We start from the raw sequence: 20,762 nt of genomic DNA, 5'->3' as shown, positions 1-20,762 counted from the left end.
GGGAGTAGGGAGAAAGTGGGACTCGCTCCCACGGGGAGTGTGGAGAATGTGGGACTCGCTCCCACGGGGAGTGGGGAGAATGTGGGACTCGCTCCCACGGGGAGTGGGGAGAATGTGGGGACTCGCTCCCCACGGGGAGTGGGGAGAATGTGGGACTCGCTCCCACGGGGAGTGTGGGGAATGTGGGACTCGCTCCCACGGGGAGTGTGGGGAATGTGGGACTCGCTCCCATGGGGAGTGGGGAGAATGTGGGACTCACTCCCATGGGGAGTGTGGGGAATGTGGGACTCGCTCCCATGGGGAGTGGGGAGAATGTGGGACTCGCTCCCACGGGGAGTGTGGAGAATGTGGGACTCGCTCCCACGGGGAGTGGGGAGAATGTGGGACTCGCTCCCACGGGGGTGTGTGGGGGAATGTGGGACTCGCTCCCACGGGGAGTGTGGGGAATGTGGGACTCGCTCCCACACAGAGTATTCGAGGTGAATCGTCCCGTTGTGATTAACGGGAAAGCGGGGGGGGGGGGGGGGGGAGCTCGATAAACTTGAGGGAGACAGGAATAGAAGGATAGGGGAGAGAGGGAGACATGGAGACAGCAGGGGTTGGAGGAGGGTGTGCGGCAGGAACAGCGGCGTGCATCAGAGAGGCCGAATGGCCTGTGGCTCTGTTTGAAGCTCTCAGTATTGCTATGTATGTGCATCATTGTGTCAGATACTAACCTACCGTCTAGCACACACCAGCCACAGTATGGATCTCGGGCGTCTAGACAGCTCGTACAGTTCGAGTATCGCGAACACTCAGCCACGGGCACCTTGGTTATCTGTGGATGGGGAAGGGACAAGTTTAACACACCAAAACCCGCAGAGCCAAAAATCCGAGTGAGGAGGGGGGTCCCGGTAATAAACACACACCTTACTGTTAATCCTATTAAAAAAAAAATTCCAATTAAGGGGCAATTTAGTGTGGCCAATCCTCCTATCCCCAGCCCCGTGTGGAGTATAGGTGCGGGTTAGGTGGATTGGCCTTGATAAATCGCTCTTAGTGTCCAAAATAAAAGTTAATTGGGGTTACTGGGTTACGGGGATAGGGTGGAGCAGGTGTGCTTGAGTAGGGTGCTCTTTCCAAGGTGACTCGATGGGCCGAATGGCCTCCTACGGCACTGTAAATTCTGTGATTCTGTGATACTCGAGATTATTTTTTTAATATTCCAGCTGACGTCTTGTATAAATTGAGTCTGAAACAATGACGAGACAGAGTACAGGAATGAGATCGAGAATCTGGTGAACTGGTGCGGCGACAATAATCTCTCCTCAATGTCAACAAAACGAAGGAGATTGTCACCGACTTCAGGAAGCGTAGTGGAGAACATGCCCCTGTCTACATCAATGGGAACGAAGTAGAAAGGGTCGAGAGCTTCAAGTTTTTAGGTGTCCAGATCACCAACAGCCTGTCCTGGTCCCCCCATGCCGACACTATAGATAAGAAAGCCCACCAACGACTCTACTTTCTCAGAAGGCTAAGGAAATTTGGCATGTCAGCTACGACACTCACCAACCTCTACAGATGCCCCATAGAGAGCATTCTTTCTGGTTGTATCACAGCTTGGTATGGAGCCTGCTCTGCCCAAGACCACAGGAAACTACAAAAGGTCGTGAATGTAGCCCAGTCCATCACGCAAACCAGCCTCCCATCCATTGACTCTATCTATAATTCCCGCAGCCCTCAGAAAGGCCGCCAGCATAATTAAGGACCCCACGCACCCCGGACATGCTCTCTTCCACCTTCTTCCGTCAGGAAAAAGATACCAAAGTTTGAGGTAACGTACCAACCGACTCAAAAACAGCTTCTTCCCTACCGCCATCAGACTTTTGAATGGACCTACCTCGTATTAAGTTGATCTTTTCTCTACACCTTGCTATAACTGTAACATTATATTCTGCAGTCTCTCCTTCCTTCCCTATGTACGGTATGCATTGTTTGTACAGCAGGCAAGAAACAACACTTTTCACTGTAAACTAATACATGTGACAATAATAAATCAAATCAAAGTATAATCTCCTCGCTCCTGTACTCCCTGTCCCCATTCATTTCTAAAATAAAATCCCAGAGTATGAGGTGCTTTACAAACGGGTATTACCATCGCTGAATCCCCCACTATCAACATCCTGGGGGTTACCATTGATCAGAAACTGAACTGGACCCAGACACATTAATACTGTGGCTCCCAGGGCAGGTCAGAGGCTGGGAATCCTGCGGAAAGTAACTCACCTCCTGACCCCCCCCCCCAAAGCCTGTCCACCATCTCCAAGGCACAAGTCAGGAGTGGGATGGAAACTCTCCACTTGCCTGGATGAGAGCAGCTCCAACACTCGAGCAGCTCGACACCATCCAGGACAAAGCAGCCCCGCTTGATCGACACCCCATCCCAGACACATTCACTCCCTCCCCCACCGACGCACAGAGGCAGCCGTGTGTACCGTCTACAAGATGCACTGCAGCAACTCACCAAGGCCCCTTAGGCAGCACCTTCCAAACCCACGCCCTCTACCATCTAGAAGGACAAGAGCAGCAGATACCTGGGACCCCCACCACCTGGAGGCTCCCCTCTGAGCCCCTCACCATCCCGACTCGGAAATATATCGGCCGTTCCTTCACTGTCGCAAAATCCTGGAACTCCCTCCCTATCAGCACAGTGGGTGTACTGTTGAAGCCAGGTATTTCGAATACAACTAGTATAGGTAAAAGATAGCTGTTTAAGCATAAATATTGAGCCCCAGTTTTAAATACCCATTTATACAGCATAGTTCACTTTTACTGAGGTCCGTTTGTTCTGGCAAATGCATATTTTCAGAGTCAGTGTGACATTAAAACAGCACAGTTGCAAGATAATTTGACAACTCTTGTGCTAATTGTCAAGGACAAGGACTGAATACTATAGCAACATGAAGACACCATTGCTCACAATGCAGACAACAGCTGGGTCAGAAAAGCTGATGTTGCACATTGAAGATGGACGGCTTGCCATCAAATCAAATGTGTTTGAGTGTAACCCAAACCAATTAGGATTATATTGGGGTGTGATTAGATGACTTAAGACAGATATGAAAGTGTATAACTGAAAAGTTTCTGCCCGCCATGTTAGTGTTGTCTTTTGGTGTTGTCTGTCCCTTAATTTCTGTCTTTGATTCTAGTCTCCATTTTAGAGATGTCTTTTGGAGGTTCTGTCAGTCTACCAGTCTGTGTCAGTGATGTTAGTCCACTTTTGACTTTGAGTTTGAGTTTAGCTGAAGATTAGCTTTCTCTCTCTCTTCATGTTTCATTGCCAGACTTTGACCTTTTAAAAGTTACTTTCGAGCTGTCTGCCTAAGCAAAGAAAGATAATGTCTGTAATTCTCTGAAAGCTTCGAATTGTCTACGAATTGCCTTTTAAATGACTTTCAAATTGTAATCAAGCGACTACAAATAAAACAATTCCTATTGGCACCTGAGGAGTTTATACTGCAAATTTCTGCTGAGTTCCAGTATTCGCAAAGTGCTACTGATAACCGAATAGCAGAGATGATATAAATTCCTTCAACTTTACACAGTCGAATAATACAAGGAATCGAACAACTTGGATAGTCCAGAAATATTACAAATCTTACAACTTGTCGTATTGCGCCAGGACTTGATTCATCAACTAAGCTTCCCCCAAACTTGACGTAGTTCAACAGGTTAAGATCCCATAAATCAAAGATTCTCTATAATTGGCGTAGTCGGCAGCTGGGGGGGGAGTACTGAACGACCTTCGGAGGCCCAGGTGACGACGGAAAGCTTCGAAGATAATCGGAGGAGATCCGGAACCTTCGGGAAGCTTCGGAGATAGGAGGAGGAGGCCCAGAAGACAGCCGGAACCCACGGCTAGACTAGGGTAAGAAATATCTTTTTCACCCATTAAAAGTCTTAAAGCCGCATCAATCAGTACTTCGACCCTTGAAAAGAACATTTTTTATAGATTGTGTTAAATAAATCAAGTGCTAGTCGTTGAGACTAATGTAGACGTGACTGGAAGATTAGTCACTGCAGTAACTAAAATAAAACAGTCTTTGAGGTCTTTAAGGCAGTCAGCGATCAAGAAAATTTATGGCTGATCCAAATCAAAGTGTAGATTCAGAGCCTTTAGCAGGCAGAAAATTACTCCCCACTACATCCAAGGGGGGTGTTGGAATACCAGATGTTTCTGTTGAAGATATGTTGGGGGATTGTAGATCTTTCACTCGTAGACAATTTGACCTATGTGAAACCTCAAAAAAAATTGAATCAAAGTATGATATCCCCAGAGGACAGTGGTCCTTCAATAATATCAAGAGAGCATGGGGAAAATGCACACGATTACACAGTGCAGAACGTGTAAAATGGTCCCTGGTAATTACGGGTCAGATACACAGTCAGCAAGAGATCATTGTTAAAAATAAAAGTGATCATCAGCTTCAGTCCACTAAAGACCAACTAAGTGCAGTTGTGGAAGAATTGCAAGATGCAAAATCCAAACTTGAGCATTATGATGAAATTAGAACAGATTTGCAAGTTGCAAAATCCAAACTTGAGCATTATGATGAAATTAGAACAGAATTGCGAGTTGCAAAATCCAAACTTGAGCATTATGATGAAATTAGAACAGATTTGCAAAACAAAACCTCTGAACTCCAGCAGTTATCTTTTCAAATAACAGAATTCCAAAATCAAGTCTTTGAAGTGGAGTCAAAATACCGACAATTGCAATTAAAAACTGAGCGAATTGAACTTGAAAATTGCAAGTTAATGAAAGAAAGATGTGTTTTAGAAAGAGATATAAACAACGTAACTGAACACTGCAATTCTTTGACAAACAGGCTTTCTGTGCAGAAAATTGAACAAACTCAGAAAGCAGCCCAAGCAGACGAAGATAGTGTTCAAATCCAGCCCATGTTACCTGCTGCTCCAGCGGCGGCTGTTGCAGCACCTGCAGGAATATCAGCAGTAACTACAATTTCACCACCAGCGCTAGAACAAACATGTACACTTGCTCCATTAAAATCATGTAAGAAAATACCACAATGTCTTTTCTGTGGTAGAGTAGGACACTGGATGGCAAAATGCTATCAAAAACAATGGATGGATTCGAGAGATGATAATGAAGTAGACAATGTTCACTACAATACATTTCCACCTCGTGGTCAACCATGTAACACGTACCAACAAGACACACCCAGTATGGCTTCTGGTCAGCAACACTGGCTAAGCAACTACAACCATGGTTTGCTTTTACAGTTAATCAACAACAGTATCATAATAGCCCAACTGTTTACCACATGGCTTCACAGAATCATCTCAGGCAACTGCCTGTTCGGCCTTCCACCATTATCCAATATGAAGATGATGTTCTGATAACCTCCATCAATAAAGATGATCATGACAAAGACTTACAGGTGGTCTTGAACCACCTCAGTGCTAACAGTCACAAAGCTAGCTTTCACAAAGCACAAATTGCCCAGAAAGATGTTTACTTGGGACAGAAAATTTCCAAACGAAAAAGGGAACTTACTCAGAACAGAAAGGCTGCCATCAAAGCAGCTAAAGAACCCTCAATGTATCGCTAAAAAGTTGCCAAGAACTGTCAACTTAAGAAAACTGTCATTATTCTGAACGTTGCTTTATTAATTTAAAGAAATTAACATATCTTGTTAGCTGTGTTTCCTTTAACAGAATCGACAAATTCATCGACAGAAAATCAAGATACAGCACAAGATTGGTTCAGTTATATATTTAATAAGTTATTGTATTTGATATTTTAAAATAAATGTTTAAAATTAGTCTGGAAATTAAAACTCCAAACAATGTGGAAGCTGTTTTTTTTAAAAAAACAACTCAAATCTATATTCCAAAAGAACAGATTGTTCAAAGACATTTGATAACGTGAATTTGGCAGCAATCCAACTTTTTACTCCCAGTCCATTTGAGTGACAAATATTTTTTTTAAAGTTTGGAGATGCGAATGGCATCATTCCAAGCTATACGCCTCTTTTTGTCTCTGCAAGAAAATTAACCCTTTCAACAAGCTTTTGTGTATTATCCAGAAGATGTCAAAGACTTGACATCATTTTGATAATCATTTTACACATTTATTACTAGATCATATGTTCAACTTTTTACTGTATCAATCAGTATATCAATGTTAAGATCTGTAAAATGATTAACCGTAGTATTACAAAATCGAATGGCACTTGACTATATGCTAGAAAGAAGTTAAAGATTTGGCATTACAGGTCCAAAAAGAAATCAAAAACTTGATCCACCCCAATTTATCTCTCTCTGGGATAAAATTTGTGGGTGGTTTGGGACACACTGAAATGTCCACAATAAGAATAATCCAATTCTCCTGTGTAGCTGCATTCATCATTTACATAACAGACCAATGTGATCAAATTTGATTAATTTATTAATTATAATAATTATTTTGAAATGCCTGTTGCAATGTTAAGTGTCCATTTTATTGTTTAAAACTGTAATGACAATATGAATTAGTTATTCTTTGCGCTTTTACCTATCCTATCGCATTAATGATGTATTTAATCTTTTCTGATATATCTCACTTAATTTTTTGATTTATCAAAGGGCCGACTGTTGAAGCCAGGTATTTTGAATACAACTAGTATAGGTAAAAGATAGCTGTTTAAGCATAAATATTGAGCCCCAGTTTTAAATACCCATTTATACAGCATAGTTCACTTTTACTGAGGTCCGTTGTTCTGGCAAATGCATATTTTCAGAGTCAGTGTGACATTAAAACAGCACAGTTGCAAGATAATTTGACAACTCTTGTGCTAATTGTCAAGGACAAGGACTGAATACCATAGCAACATGAAGACACCATTGCTCACAATGCAGACAACAGCTGGGTCAGAAAAGCTAATGTTGCACATTGAAGATGGACGGCTTGCCATCAAATCAAATGTGTTTGAGTCTAACCCAAACCAATTCGGATTATATTGGGGTGTGATTAGATGACTTAAGACAGATATGAAAGTGTATAACTGAAAAGTTTCTGCCCGCCATGTTAGTGTTGTCTTTTGGTGTTGTCTGTCCTTAATTTCTGTCTTTGATTCTAGTCTCCATTTTAGAGATGTCTTTTGGGGGTTCTGTCAGTCTAACAGTCTGTGTCAGTGATGTTAGTCCACTTTTGACTTTGAGTTTGAGTTTAGCTGAAGATTAGCTTTCTCTCTCTCTTCATGTCTCATTGCCAGACTTTGACCTTTTAAAAGTTACTTTCGAGCTGTCTGCCTAAGCAAAAAAGATAATGGGCGAAATTCTCCCCCAACGGTGCGATGTCCGCCGACTGGCGCCAAAAACGGCGCCAATCAGGCGGGCATTGCGCCGGCCCAAAGGTGCGGAATGCTCCGCATCTTTGGGGGCCGAGCCCCAACATTGAGGGGCTAGGCCGGCGCCGGAGGGATTTCCGCCCCGCCAGTTGGCGGAAATGGCGTTTGTTGCCCCGCCAGCTGGCGCGGAAATGCGGCGCATGTGCGGGAGCGTCAGCGGCCGCTGTCAGTTTCCCGCGCATGCGCAGTGTGGAGAGTCTCTTCCGCCTCCGCCATGGTGGAGGCCGTGGCGGAGGCGTAGGGGAAAGAGTGCCCCCACGGCACAGGCCCGCCCGCGGATCGGTGGGCCCCGATCGCGGGACAGGCCACCGTGGGGGCACCCCCCGGGGTCAGATCGCCCCGCGCCCCCCCCCCAGGACCCCGGAGCCCGCCCACGCCGCCTGGTCCCGCCGGTAAATACCAGCTTTGATTTACGCCGGCGGGACAGGCAATTCCTGGGCGGGACTTCGGCCCATCCGGGCCGGAGAATCCAGCGGGGGGTCCCGCCAACCGGCGCGGCCTGATTCCCGCCACCGCCCAATCTCCGGGAGCGGAGACTTCGGCGGGGGCGGGATTCACGGCGGCCAACGGCCATTCTCCGACCCGGCGGGGGGTCGGAGAATGACGCCCCCGTCTGTAATTCTCTGAAAGCTTCGAATTGTCTACGAATTGCCTTTTAAATGACTTTCAAATTGTAATCAAGCGACTACAAATAAAACAATTCTTTTTGGCACCTGAGGAGTTTATACTGCAAATTTCTGCTGAGTTCCAGTATTCGCAAAGTGCTACTGATAACCGAATAGCAGAGATAATATAAATTCCTTCAACGTTACACAGTCGAATAATACAAGGAATCGAACAACTTGGATAGTCCAGAAATATTACAAATCTTACAACTTGTCGTATTGCGCCAGGACTTGATTCATCAACTAAGCTTCCCCCAAACTTGGCGTCTGAGCCCCTCACCATCCCGACTGGAAATATATCGGCCGTTCCTTCACTGTCGCAAAATCCTGGAACTCCCTCCCTATCAGCACAGTGGGTGTACCTACACCACTTGGGACTGCAGCGGGTTCCAGAAGGCGGCTCACCCACCCCCTTCTCAAGGGGCAATTAGGGACGGACGATAAACGCTGGGACTGAGGCAGCGACAGACATGATACATTAAAAAATCTCCACCTGTCCTTCAATGATCTTGGCACAGATACCCCCAGGTCCCTCTGTTCCTGCAGCATTTTCGGAAGTTTACCTCTTATTTTATATTGTCTCCTTGTTCATCCCACAAAAATTTGAGGAGAGTTTTATGTTAAACGCAGCGAGTTTTTGAGGAGCCTTTACCGCTCCCCCCCCCCCCCCCCCACCCCGCTCACCACCCTCCCGTGGCAGCTCTCACCTGTGTTGATGTCAGGACATAGACATGGTCACCCTCCGGGTCCAGGAAGAGATCCCGGTTGATGGGGGATCCTGGCTGGATTGTCACACTGCCGAACATCCGGGCTTCGGAGCGGGACCTCAGGAAAACCTGCGTCGGAAGGTGGGGAGACGTGTGAGTGAGGGAAGGTGATGCCCGCCAGCCTTGACCCCCCACCCCCCATCCATCCCCACTACCACCAACGTGTGCCCACCCCTCCCCCACACTGCCCACCCCTCCCCCTCACCGCCCCCACCCCCCCCCCAACCCACCGGCCGCAGTACAAGACAGAACCACCGACCTTGTGAAGCTTCCCCAGTCGATCGCCCAGGAATAGGATGGTGTTGTTCATGTCACTGGCGACCGCCACGGCGGTCAGCTGGATGGAGTCGGTGAGCGCGGCCACGGCCTCGACTGGGATGTTGCTGGCGATGGGACTGGGCGTGTGCTCGTACCCACACGGGTACCTCTTCGTGGACTCCTGGAATGACAGAGGCAACACGGGGATCCTCGCGTGACCTTTCACCTTTCACCCCCCCCTCCCAACTCAGCCACCCCAAACAAATCGGACACTCTCACGACAAGAACCACACATCCCTCAGCCCGCAAAACATCCCGAGACGCATCACAGCAGCAGAGAGCGCCGCCCGAGACCCCCGAGGAGATAGCAGCGTCTGCCCAACCCCTCAGTGCACAAGGAGGCCATTCAGCCCACCCAGTCTGCACTGACCCTCTGAAAGAGCACCCAACCCCGCCCACTACCCCCCCCCCCCCCACCGCCTTGTCCTGTTCCCAAAGCTCCAACTGTACCTGCACATCCCTGGACACAAAGGGGCAATTTATCATGGCCAATCCACCTAACCTGCACATCTTTGGACTGTGGGAGGAAACCGGAGCACCCGGAGGAAACCCACGCAGACACGGGGAGGACGTGCAGACTCCGCACAGACAGTGACACCAGGCCCGGGTTCAAGCCGGGTACCGGGCGCTGTGACGCCGCAGTGCTAACCACTGTGCCATCCGAGGGTGACCTGAGAACACAGTCCAAGAGGTCAGTTATAAGGAGCGTCTGAAAGGAGAGAGAGCGAGACAGAGACAGAGAAAGAAAGAGACTGAGATAGAGAGAGACTGACAGAAACAGAGAGAGAGAGACAGAGACAGAGAGAGCGAGACAGAGACAGAGAAAGAAAGAGACTGAGATAGAGAGAGACTGACAGAAACAGAGAGTTACACAGAGACTGAGATAGATAGAGAGAGAGAGAGACAGACAGAAGCAGAGAGAGAGAGAGACAGAGAGAGAGAGACAGAGAGAGAGAGGGAGAGAGACGGAGACAGAGAGATAGAGACAGAGAGAGAGAGGGAGAGACAGAGAGAGAGAGAGAGACTGAGATAGAGAGAAAAAAACAGAGAGAGAGACAGAGAGAGAGAGAGAGACAGAGAGAGAGAGTAAGATGGAGAGAGACAGAGAGAAAGACTGCGAGAGAGCGAGACAGAGACAGAGAAAGAAAGAGACTGAGAGAGAGAGGGACTGACAGAAACAGAGAGTTACACAGAGGCTGAGATAGATAGAGAAAGAGTGAGACACACGGAGACAGAGAGAGAGACAGACTGAGAGAGAGAGAGAGAGAGAGAAAGACAGAGAGAGAGAGAGACAGAGAGAGACTGAAATAGAGAGAGAGAGACAGAGAGAGACTGAGAGAGAGACAGACTGAGAGAGAGAGAGAAAGACAGAGAGAGAGAGAGACAGAGAGAGACTGAAATAGAGAGAGAGACAGACAGAGAGAGAGAGAGAGAGAGACAGAGAGAGAGCGAGACAGAGACAGAGAAAGAAAGAGACTGAGAGAGAGAGGGACTGACAGAAACAGAGAGTTACACAGAGGCTGAGATAGATAGAGAAAGAGTGAGACACACGGAGACAGAGAGAGAGACAGACTGAGAGAGAGAGAGAGAGAAAGACAGAGAGAGAGAGAGACCGAGAGAGAGACAGAGAGAGAGAGAGACAGAGAGAGACTGAGAGAGAGAGAGAGAAAGACAGTGAGAGAGAGAGAGACAGAGAGAGAAAGACTGAGAGAAAGAGACAGAGAGAGAGACAGAGACAGACAGGGAGAGAAAGACTGAGAGAGAGAAAGACAGAGAGCGAGACAGAGAGAGAGAAAAAGAGAGACAGACTGAGAGAGAGAGAGAGAGAGAGACAGAGAGAGAAAGAGAGAGAGACTGAGATAGTGAGAGAGAGAGAGACAGAGAGATTATATTATCATAGATTAGCATGGAATTTACAGTGCAGAAGGAGGCCATTCGGCCCATCGAGTCTGCACCGGCTCTTGGAAAGAGCACCCTACCCAAGGTCAACACCTCCACCCTACCCCCATAACCCAGTAACCCCACCCAACACCAAGGGCAATCTTGGACACTCAGTTTATTTATCCTGGCCAATCTACCTAACCCGCACATCTTTGGACTGTGGGAGGAAACCCACGCACACACGGGGAGGATGTGCAGACTCCGCACAGACAGTGACCCTAGCCGGAATCGAACCTGGGACCCTGGAGCTGTGAAGAGAGAGAGGGGACTGAGAGACACCAGTCAGTGTACAGATATATCCCTTAGAGAGAGAGGGGACTGAGTGACACCAGTCAGTGTACAGATATCTCCCTGAGAGAGAGGGGACTGAGAGACACCAGTCAGTGTACAGATATCTCCCTGAGAGAGAGAGGGGACTGTGAGACACCAGTCAGTGTACAGATATCTCCCTGAGAGAGAGAGGGGACTGTGAGACACCAGTCAGTGTACAGATATCTCCCTGAGAGAGAGAGAGGGGACTGAGAGACACCAGTCAGTGTACAGATATCTCCCTGAGAGAGAGAGGACTGAGAGACACCAGTCAGTGTACAGATATCTCCCTGAGAGAGAGAGAGGACTGAGAGACACCAGTCAGTGTACAGATATCTCCCTGAGAGAGAGGGGACTGAGAGACACCAGTCAGTGTACAGATATCTCCCTGAGAGAGAGGGGACTGAGAGACACCAGTCAGTGTACAGATATCTCCCTGAGAGAGAGAGGACTGAGAGACACCAGTCAGTGTACAGATATCTCCCTGAGAGAGAGGGGGCTGAGAGACACCAGTCAGTGTACAGATATCTCCCTGAGAGAGAGGGGACTGAGAGACACCAGTCAGTGTACAGATATCTCCCTGAGAGAGGGGACTGAGAGACACCAGTCAGTGTACAGATATCTCCCTGAGAGAGAGAGGGGACTGAGAGACACCAGTCAGTGTACAGATATCTCCCTGAGAGAGAGAGGGGACTGAGAGACACCAGTCAGTGTACAGATATCTCCCTGGGAGAGAGAGGGGACTAAGAGACACCAGTCAGTGTACAGATATCTCCCTGAGAGAGAGGGGACTGAGAGACACCAGTCAGTGTACAGACATCTCCCTGAGAGAGAGGGGACTGAGAGACACCAGTCAGTGTACAGATATCTCCCTGAGAGAGAGAGAGGACTGAGAGACACCAGTCAGTGTGCAGATATCTCCCTGAGAGAGAGAGGACCGAGAGACACCAGTCAGTGTACAGATATCTCCCTGAGAGAGAGAGGGGACTGAGAGACACCAGTCAGTGTACAGATATCTCCCTGAGAGAGAGGGGACTGAGAGACACCAGTGAGTGTACAGATATCTCCCTGAGAGAGAGAGGGGACTGAGAGACACCAGTCAGTGTACAGATATCTCCCTGAGAGAGGGGACTGAGAGACACCAGTCAGTGTACAGATATCTCCCTGAGAGAGAGGGGACCGAGAGACACCAGTCAGTGTACAGACATCTCCCTGAGAGAGAGGGGACTGAGAGACACCAGTCTGTGTACAGATATATCCCTTAGAGAGAGAGGGGACTGAGTGACACCAGTCAGTGTACAGATATCTCCCTGAGAGAGAGAGGGGACTGTGAGACACCAGTCAGTGTACAGATATCTCCCTGAGAGAGAGGGGACTGAGAGACACCAGTCAGTGTACAGATATCTCCCTGAGAGAGAGAGGGGACTGTGAGACACCAGTCAGTGTACAGATATCTCCCTGAGAGAGAGGGGACTGAGAGACACCAGTCAGTGTACAGATATCTCCCTGAGAGAGAGAGGGGACTGAGAGACACCAGTCAGTGTACAGATATCTCCCTGAGAGAGAGAGGGGACTGAGAGACACCAGTCAGTGTACAGATATCTCCCTGAGAGAGAGAGGGGACTGTGAGACACCAGTCAGTGTACAGATATCTCCCTGAGAGAGAGGGGACTGAGAGACACCAGTCAGCGTACAGATATCTCCCTGAGAGAGAGAGGGGACTGTGAGACACCAGTCAGTGTACAGATATCTCCCTGAGAGAGGGGACTGAGAGACACCAGTCAGCGTACAGATATCTCCCTGAGAGAGAGAGGGGACTGAGTGACACCAGTCAGTGTACAGATATCTCCCTGAGAGAGAGAGGGGACTGAGAGACACCAGTCAGTGTACAGATATCTCCCTGAGAGAGAGAGGGGACTGAGAGACACCAGTCAGTGTACAGATATCTCCCCAAGAGAGAGAGGACTGAGAGACACCAGTCAGTGTACAGATATCTCCCTGAGAGAGAGAGGGGACTGAGAGATATCAGTCAGTGTACTGACTTGTGGTTTTATCTTCCAGTGAAGACTTGTTTGTGAATTCCTTCCTTCACTGAACACAAATATGTGAACCAAAAGAATATTTTGCAAGATCACATTCCAGTTTTGTCATCAAACAGGATTCATTCAGGAGAAAATGTCACTTCATGAGCTTTGTGTTCCTGAGGTGCCAAATCATTGACCCTCTGACAGTACAGCACTCCCTCAGTACTGACCCTCTGACAGTGCAGCACTCCCTCAGTACTGACCCTCTGACAGTGCGGCACTCCCTCAGTACTGACCCTCTGACAGTGCGGCACTCCCTCAGTACTGACCCTCTGACAGTGCAGCACTCCCTCAGTACTGACCCTCTGACAGTGCGGCACTCCCTCAGTACTGACCCTCTGGCAGTGCGGCACTCCCTCAGTACTGACCCTCTGACAGTGCGGCACTCCCTCAGTACTGACCCTCTGACAGTGCGGCACTCCCTCAGTACTGACCCTCTGACAGTGCAGCACTCCCTCAGTACTGACCCTCTGACAGTGCGGCACTCCCTCAGTACTGACCCTCTGACAGTGCAGCACTCCCTCAGTACTGACCCTCTGACAGTGCAGCACTCCCTCAGCACTGACCCTCTGACAGTGCGGCACTCCCTCAGTACTGACCCTCTGACAGTGCAGCACTCCCTCAGTACTGACCCTCTGACAGTGCGGCACTCCCTCAGTACTGACCCTCTGACAGTGCGGCACTCCCTCAGTACTGACCCTCTGACAGTGCAGCACTCCCTCAGTACTGACCCTCTGACAGTGCGGCACTCCCTCAGTACTGACCCTCTGACAGTGCAGCACTCCCTCAGTACTGACCCTCTGACAGTGCAGCACTCCCACTAAGCCTCCCTCCTGCCAATTTAAGTTATTGTTGCGACTAATGCCTATCGACTCAAACAGGACAGACTGTTCCGGAATGTTTGTGAATGCCTTTGGGAAACTGCTGAATGATGTCACTCGCCAATTCTGACACACAAGTTATTTTCAACCATATCTCTTTTCAAACCGGTTTAACTTGTTCCACTCGATCATCTCTGAGCAGCTGCACACAATCACCATTCGCGAATACTGAAGTTTGCAAAACACACGGCGCTGTTTAAACTTTCTGTGATAACGTCTTCCCCAGATTCCTGACGCTCACTCAGGCACATTCACCGACCACACACCTCTGACCACTGACTCAGAATTCCGTCTTCACTAACCTCAGGGTAGGGGTTCAACACAGTGTGTTGAACCCCTCTCACTGGGGTACGGGTCCCACACACACTGACTCTCACTGGGGTACGGTTTCCACACACACTGACTCTCACTGGGGTACGGGTCCCACACACACTGACTCTCACTGGGGTACGGGGCCCACACACACTGACTCTCACTGGGGTACGGGTCCCACACACACTGACTCTCACTGGTGTACGGGTCCCACACACACTGACTCTCACTGGGGTACGGGTCCCACACACACTGACTCTCACTGGGGTACGGGTCCCACACACACTGACTCTCACTGGGGTACGGGTTCCACACACACTGACTCTCACTGGGGTACGGGTTCCACACACACTGACTCTCACTGGGGTACGGGTCCCACACACACTGACTCTCACTGGGGTACGGGTCCCACACACACTGACTCTCACTGGGGTACGGGTCCCACACACACTGACTCTCACTGGGGTACGGGTCCCACACACACTGACTCTCACTGGGGTACGGGTCCCACACAAACTGACTCTCACTGGGGTACGGGTCCCACACACACTGACTCTCACTGGGGTACGGGTTCCACACACACTGACTCTCACTGGGGTACGGGTCCCACACACACTGACTCTCACTGGGGTACGGGTCCCACACACACTGACTCTCACTGGGGTAAGGGTCCCACACACACTGACTCTCACTGGGGTACGGGTCCCATACACACTGACTCTCACTGGGGTACGGGTCCCACACACACTGACTCTCACTGGGGTACGGGTTCCACACACACTGACTCTCACTGGGGTACGGGTCCCACACACACTCACTCTCACTGGGGTACGGGTCCCACACACACTGACTCTCACTGGGGTACGGGTCCCACACACACTGACTCTCACTGGGGTACGGGTTCCACACACACTGACTCTCACTGGGGTACGGGTTCCACACACACTGACTCTCACTGGGGTACGGGTCCCACACACACTGACTCTCACTGGGGTACGGGTCCCACACACACTGACTCTCACTGGGGTACGGGTCCCACACACACTGACTCTCACTGGGGTACGGGTCCCACACACACTGACTCTCACTGGGGTACGGGTCCCACACAAACTGACTCTCACTGGGGTACGGGTCCCACACACACTGACTCTCACTGGGGTACGGGTCCCACACACACTGACTCTCACTGGGGTACTGGTCCCACACTGACTCTCACAGGGGTACGGGTCCCACACACACTGACTCTCACTGGGGTACGGGTTCCACACACACTGACTCTCACTGGGGTACGGGTTCCACACACACTGACTCTCACTGGGGTATGGGTTCCACACACACTGACTCTCACTGGTGTACGGGTCCCACACACACTGACTCTCACTGGGGTACGGGTCCCACACACACTGACTCTCACTGGGATACGGGTTCCACACACACTGACTCTCACTGGGGTACGGGCCCCACACACACTGACTCTCACTGGGGTACGGGTCCCACACACACTGACTCTCACTGGGGTACGGGTCCCACACACACTGACTCTCGCTGGGGTACGGGTTCCACACACACTGACTCTCACTGGGGTACGGGCCCCACACACACTGACTCTCACTGGGGTACGGGCCCCACACACACTGATTCTCACTGGGGTACGGGTCCCACACACACTGACTCTCACTGGGGTACGGGTCCCACACACACTGACTCTCACTGGGGTACGGGTCCCACACTCACTGACTCTCACTGGGGTACGGGTCCCACACACACTGACCCTCACTGGGGTACGGGTCCCACACACACTGACTCTCACTGGGGTACGGGTCCCACACACACTGGCTCTCACTGGGGTACGGGTCCCACACACACTGACTCTCACTGGGGTACGGGTCCCACACACACTGACTCTCACTGGGGTACGGGTTCCACACACACACTGACCCTCACTGGGGTACGGGTCCCACACACACTGACCCTCACTGGGGTACGGGTCCGACACACACTGACTCGCACTGGGGTACGGGTCCCATACACACTGACTCTCACTGGGGTACGGGTCCCACACACACTGACTCACACTGGGGTACGGGTCCCACACACACTGAATCTCACTGGGGTACGGGTCCCACACACACTGACTCTCACTGGGGTACGGGTCCCACACACACTGACTCTCACTGGGGTACGGGTCCCACACACACTGACTCTCACTGGGGTACGGGTCCCACACACACTGACTCTCACTGGGGTACGGGTCCCACACACACTGACTCTCACTGGGGTACGGGTCCCACACACACTGACTCTCACTGGGGTACGGGTCCCACACACACTGACTCTCACTGGGGTACGGGTCCCACACATACTGACTCTCACTGGGGTACGGGTCCCACACACACTGACTCTCACTGGGGTACGGGTCCCACACACACTGACTCTCACTGGGGTACGGGTCCCACACACACTGTCTCTCACTGGGGTACGGGTCCCACACACACTGACTCTCACTGGGGTACGGGTCCCACACACACTGACTCTCACTGGGGTACGGTCCCACACACACTGACTCTCACTCGGGTACGGGACCCACACACACCGACTCTCACTGGGGTACGGGTCGCACACACACTGACTCTCACTGGGGTACGGGTCCCACACACGCTGACTCTCACTGGGGTACGGGTCCCACACACACTGACTCTCACTGGGGTACGGGTCCCACACACACTGACTCTCACTGGGGTACGGGTCCCACACACACTGACCCTCACTGGGGTACGGGTCCCACACACACTGACTCTCACTGGGGTACGGGTCCCACACACACTGGCTCTCACTGGGGTACGGGTCCCACACACACTGACTCTCACTGGGGTACGGGTCCCACACACACTGACTCTCACTGGGGTACGGGTTCCACACACACACTGACCCTCACTGGGGTACGGGTCCCACACACACTGACCCTCACTGGGGTACGGGTCCGACACACACTGACTCGCACTGGGGTACGGGTCCCATACACACTGACTCTCACTGGGGTACGGGTCCCACACACACTGACTCACACTGGGGTACGGGTCCCACACACACTGAATCTCACTGGGGTACGGGTCCCACACACACTGACTCTCACTGGGGTACGGGTCCCACACACACTGACTCTCACTGGGGTACGGGTCCCACACACACTGACTCTCACTGGGGTACGGGTCCCACACACACTGACTCTCACTGGGGTACGGGTCCCACACACACTGACTCTCACTGGGGTACGGGTCCCACACTGACTCTCACAGGGGTACGGGTCCCACACACACTGACTCTCACTGGGGTACGGGTTCCACACACACTGACTCTCACTGGGGTACGGGTTCCACACACACTGACTCTCACTGGGGTATGGGTTCCACACACACTGACTCTCACTGGTGTACGGGTCCCACACACACTGACTCTCACTGGGGTACGGGTCCCACACACACTGACTCTCACTGGGATACGGGTTCCACACACACTGACTCTCACTGGGGTACGGGCCCCACACACACTGACTCTCACTGGGGTACGGGTCCCACACACACTGACTCTCACTGGGGTACGGGTCCCACACACACTGACTCTCGCTGGGGTACGGGTTCCACACACACTGACTCTCACTGGGGTACGGGCCCCACACACACTGACTCTCACTGGGGTACGGGCCCCACACACACTGATTCTCACTGGGGTACGGGTCCCACACACACTGACTCTCACTGGGGTACGGGTCCCACACACACTGACTCTCACTGGGGTACGGGTCCCACACTCACTGACTCTCACTGGGGTACGGGTCCCACACACACTGACCCTCACTGGGGTACGGGTCCCACACACACTGACTCTCACTGGGGTACGGGTCCCACACACACTGAGTCTCACTGGGGTACGGGTCCCACACACATTGACTCTCATTGGGGTACGGGTCCCACATACACTGACTCTTACTGGGGTACGGGTCCCACACACACTGAGTCTCACTGGGGTACGGGTCCCACACACACTCACTCTCACTGGGGTACGGGTCCCACACACACTCACTCTCGCTGGGGTACGGGTCCCACACACACTGACTCGCACTGGGGTACGGGTCCCACACACACTGACTCTCACTGGGGTACGGGTCCCGCACACACTGACTCTCACTGGGGTACGGGTCCCACACACACTGACTCGCACTGGGGTACGGGTCCCACACACACTGACTTTCACTGGGGTACGGGTCCCACACACACTGTCTCTCACTGGGATACGGGTCCCATACACACTGACTCTCACTGGGGTACGGGTCCCACACACACTGACTCTCACTGGGGTACGGGTCCCACACACACTGACTCTCACTGGGCTACGAGTCCCACACACACTGACTCTCACTGGGGTACGGGTCCCACACACACTGACTCTCACTGGGGTTCGGGCTCCACACACACTGACTCTCACTGGGGTACGGGTCCCACACACACTGACTCTCACTGGGGTACGGGTCCCACACACTGACTCTCACTGGGGTACAGGTCCCACACACACTGACTCTCATTGGGGTATGGGTCCCACACACACTGACTCTCACTGGGGTACGGGTCCCACACACACTGACTCTCACTGGGGTACTGGTCCCACACAAACTGACTCTCACTGGGGTACGGGTCCCACACACACTGACTCTCACTGGGGTACGGGTCCCACACACATTCACTCTCACTGGGGTACGGGTTCCACACACACCGACTCTCACTGGGGTATGGGTCCCACACACACTGACTCTCACTGGGGTCCGGGTCCCACACACACTGACTCTCACTGGGGTACGGGTCCCACACACACTGACTCTCACTGGGGTACGGGTTCCACACATACTGACTCTCACTGGGGTACGGGTCCCACACACACTGACCCTCACTGGGGTACGGGTCCCACACACACTGACTCTCACTGGGGTACGGGTCCCACACACACTGACTCTCACTGGGGTACGGGTCCCACACACACTGACCCTCTCTGGGGTACGGGTCCCACACACACTGACTCTCACTGGGGTACGGGTCCCACACACACTGACCCTCACTGGGGTACGGGTCCCACACACCCTGACCCTCACTGGGGTACGGGTCCCACACAAACTGACCCTCACTGGGGTACGGGTCCCACACACACTGACTCTCACTGGGGTACGGGTCCCACACACACTGACTCTCTCTGGGGTACGGATTCCACACACACTGACTCTCACTGGGGTACGGGTCCCACACACACTTACTCTCACTGGGGTACGGGTCCCACACACACTGACTCTCACTGGGGTACGGGACCCACACACCGACTCTCAGTGGGGTACGGGTCCCACACACACTGACTCTCACTGGGGTACGGGTCCCACACACACTGACTCTCACTGGGGTACGGGTCCCACACACGCTGACTCTCACTGGAGTATGGGTCCCACACAAACTGACTCACACTGGGGTACGGGTCCCACACACACTGACTCTCACTGGGGTACGGGTTCCACACACACTGAGTCTCACTGGGGTACGGGTTCCACACACACTGACTCTCACTGGGGTACGGGTCCCACACACATTGACTCTCACTGGGGTACGGGTCCCACACACACTGACTCTCACTGGGGTACGGGTTCCACACACACTGAGTCTCACTGGGGTACGGGTTCCACACACACTGACTCTCACTGGGGTACGGGTCCCACACACATTGACTCTCACTGGGGTACGGGTCCCACACACACTGACTCTCACTGGGGTACGGGTCCCACACACCCTGACTCTCACTGGGGTACGGGTCCCACACACACTGACTCTCACTGGGGTACGGGTCCCACACACACTGACTCTCACTGGGGTACGGGTCCCACACACACTGACTCTCACTGGGGTACGGGTCCCACACACACTGACTCTCACTGGGGTACGGGTCCCACACACACTGACTCTCACTGGGGTACGGGTCCCACACACACTGACCCTCACTGGGGTACGGGTCCCACACACACTGACCCTCACTCTGTCCCCTCCCCCCCTCACGTACCTCG

General features: G+C 51.9%; 1 protein-coding gene across 1 annotated transcript in view; it reads right to left on the bottom strand.

The window, feature by feature from the left end:
• Window positions 1-720: 720 nt before the first annotated feature.
• The window catches only part of LOC140406380 (plexin-B1-like), a gene marked incomplete at its 3' end in the record, with an annotated part of 27,578 nt that continues 7,536 nt past the window's right edge, over window positions 721-20,762 (bottom strand). Inside the window, exons 2-5 of the mRNA XM_072494468.1 lie at window positions 20,759-20,762; window positions 9,086-9,265; window positions 8,767-8,895; window positions 721-817 (exon numbers count right to left, since the gene is read on the bottom strand). The exon at window positions 20,759-20,762 is cut by the window's right edge and continues 1,091 nt beyond it. Coding sequence (XP_072350569.1) covers window positions 721-817; window positions 8,767-8,895; window positions 9,086-9,265; window positions 20,759-20,762 — 410 coding nt within the window. The remainder of the gene's footprint in view (window positions 818-8,766; window positions 8,896-9,085; window positions 9,266-20,758) is intronic.

The sequence above is a fragment of the Scyliorhinus torazame genome, unplaced genomic scaffold (genome assembly GCF_047496885.1).
Source record: "Scyliorhinus torazame isolate Kashiwa2021f unplaced genomic scaffold, sScyTor2.1 scaffold_519, whole genome shotgun sequence".
Lineage (NCBI taxonomy): Eukaryota > Metazoa > Chordata > Chondrichthyes > Carcharhiniformes > Scyliorhinidae > Scyliorhinus > Scyliorhinus torazame.
This window is presented reverse-complemented; position numbering and strand designations above follow the sequence as displayed.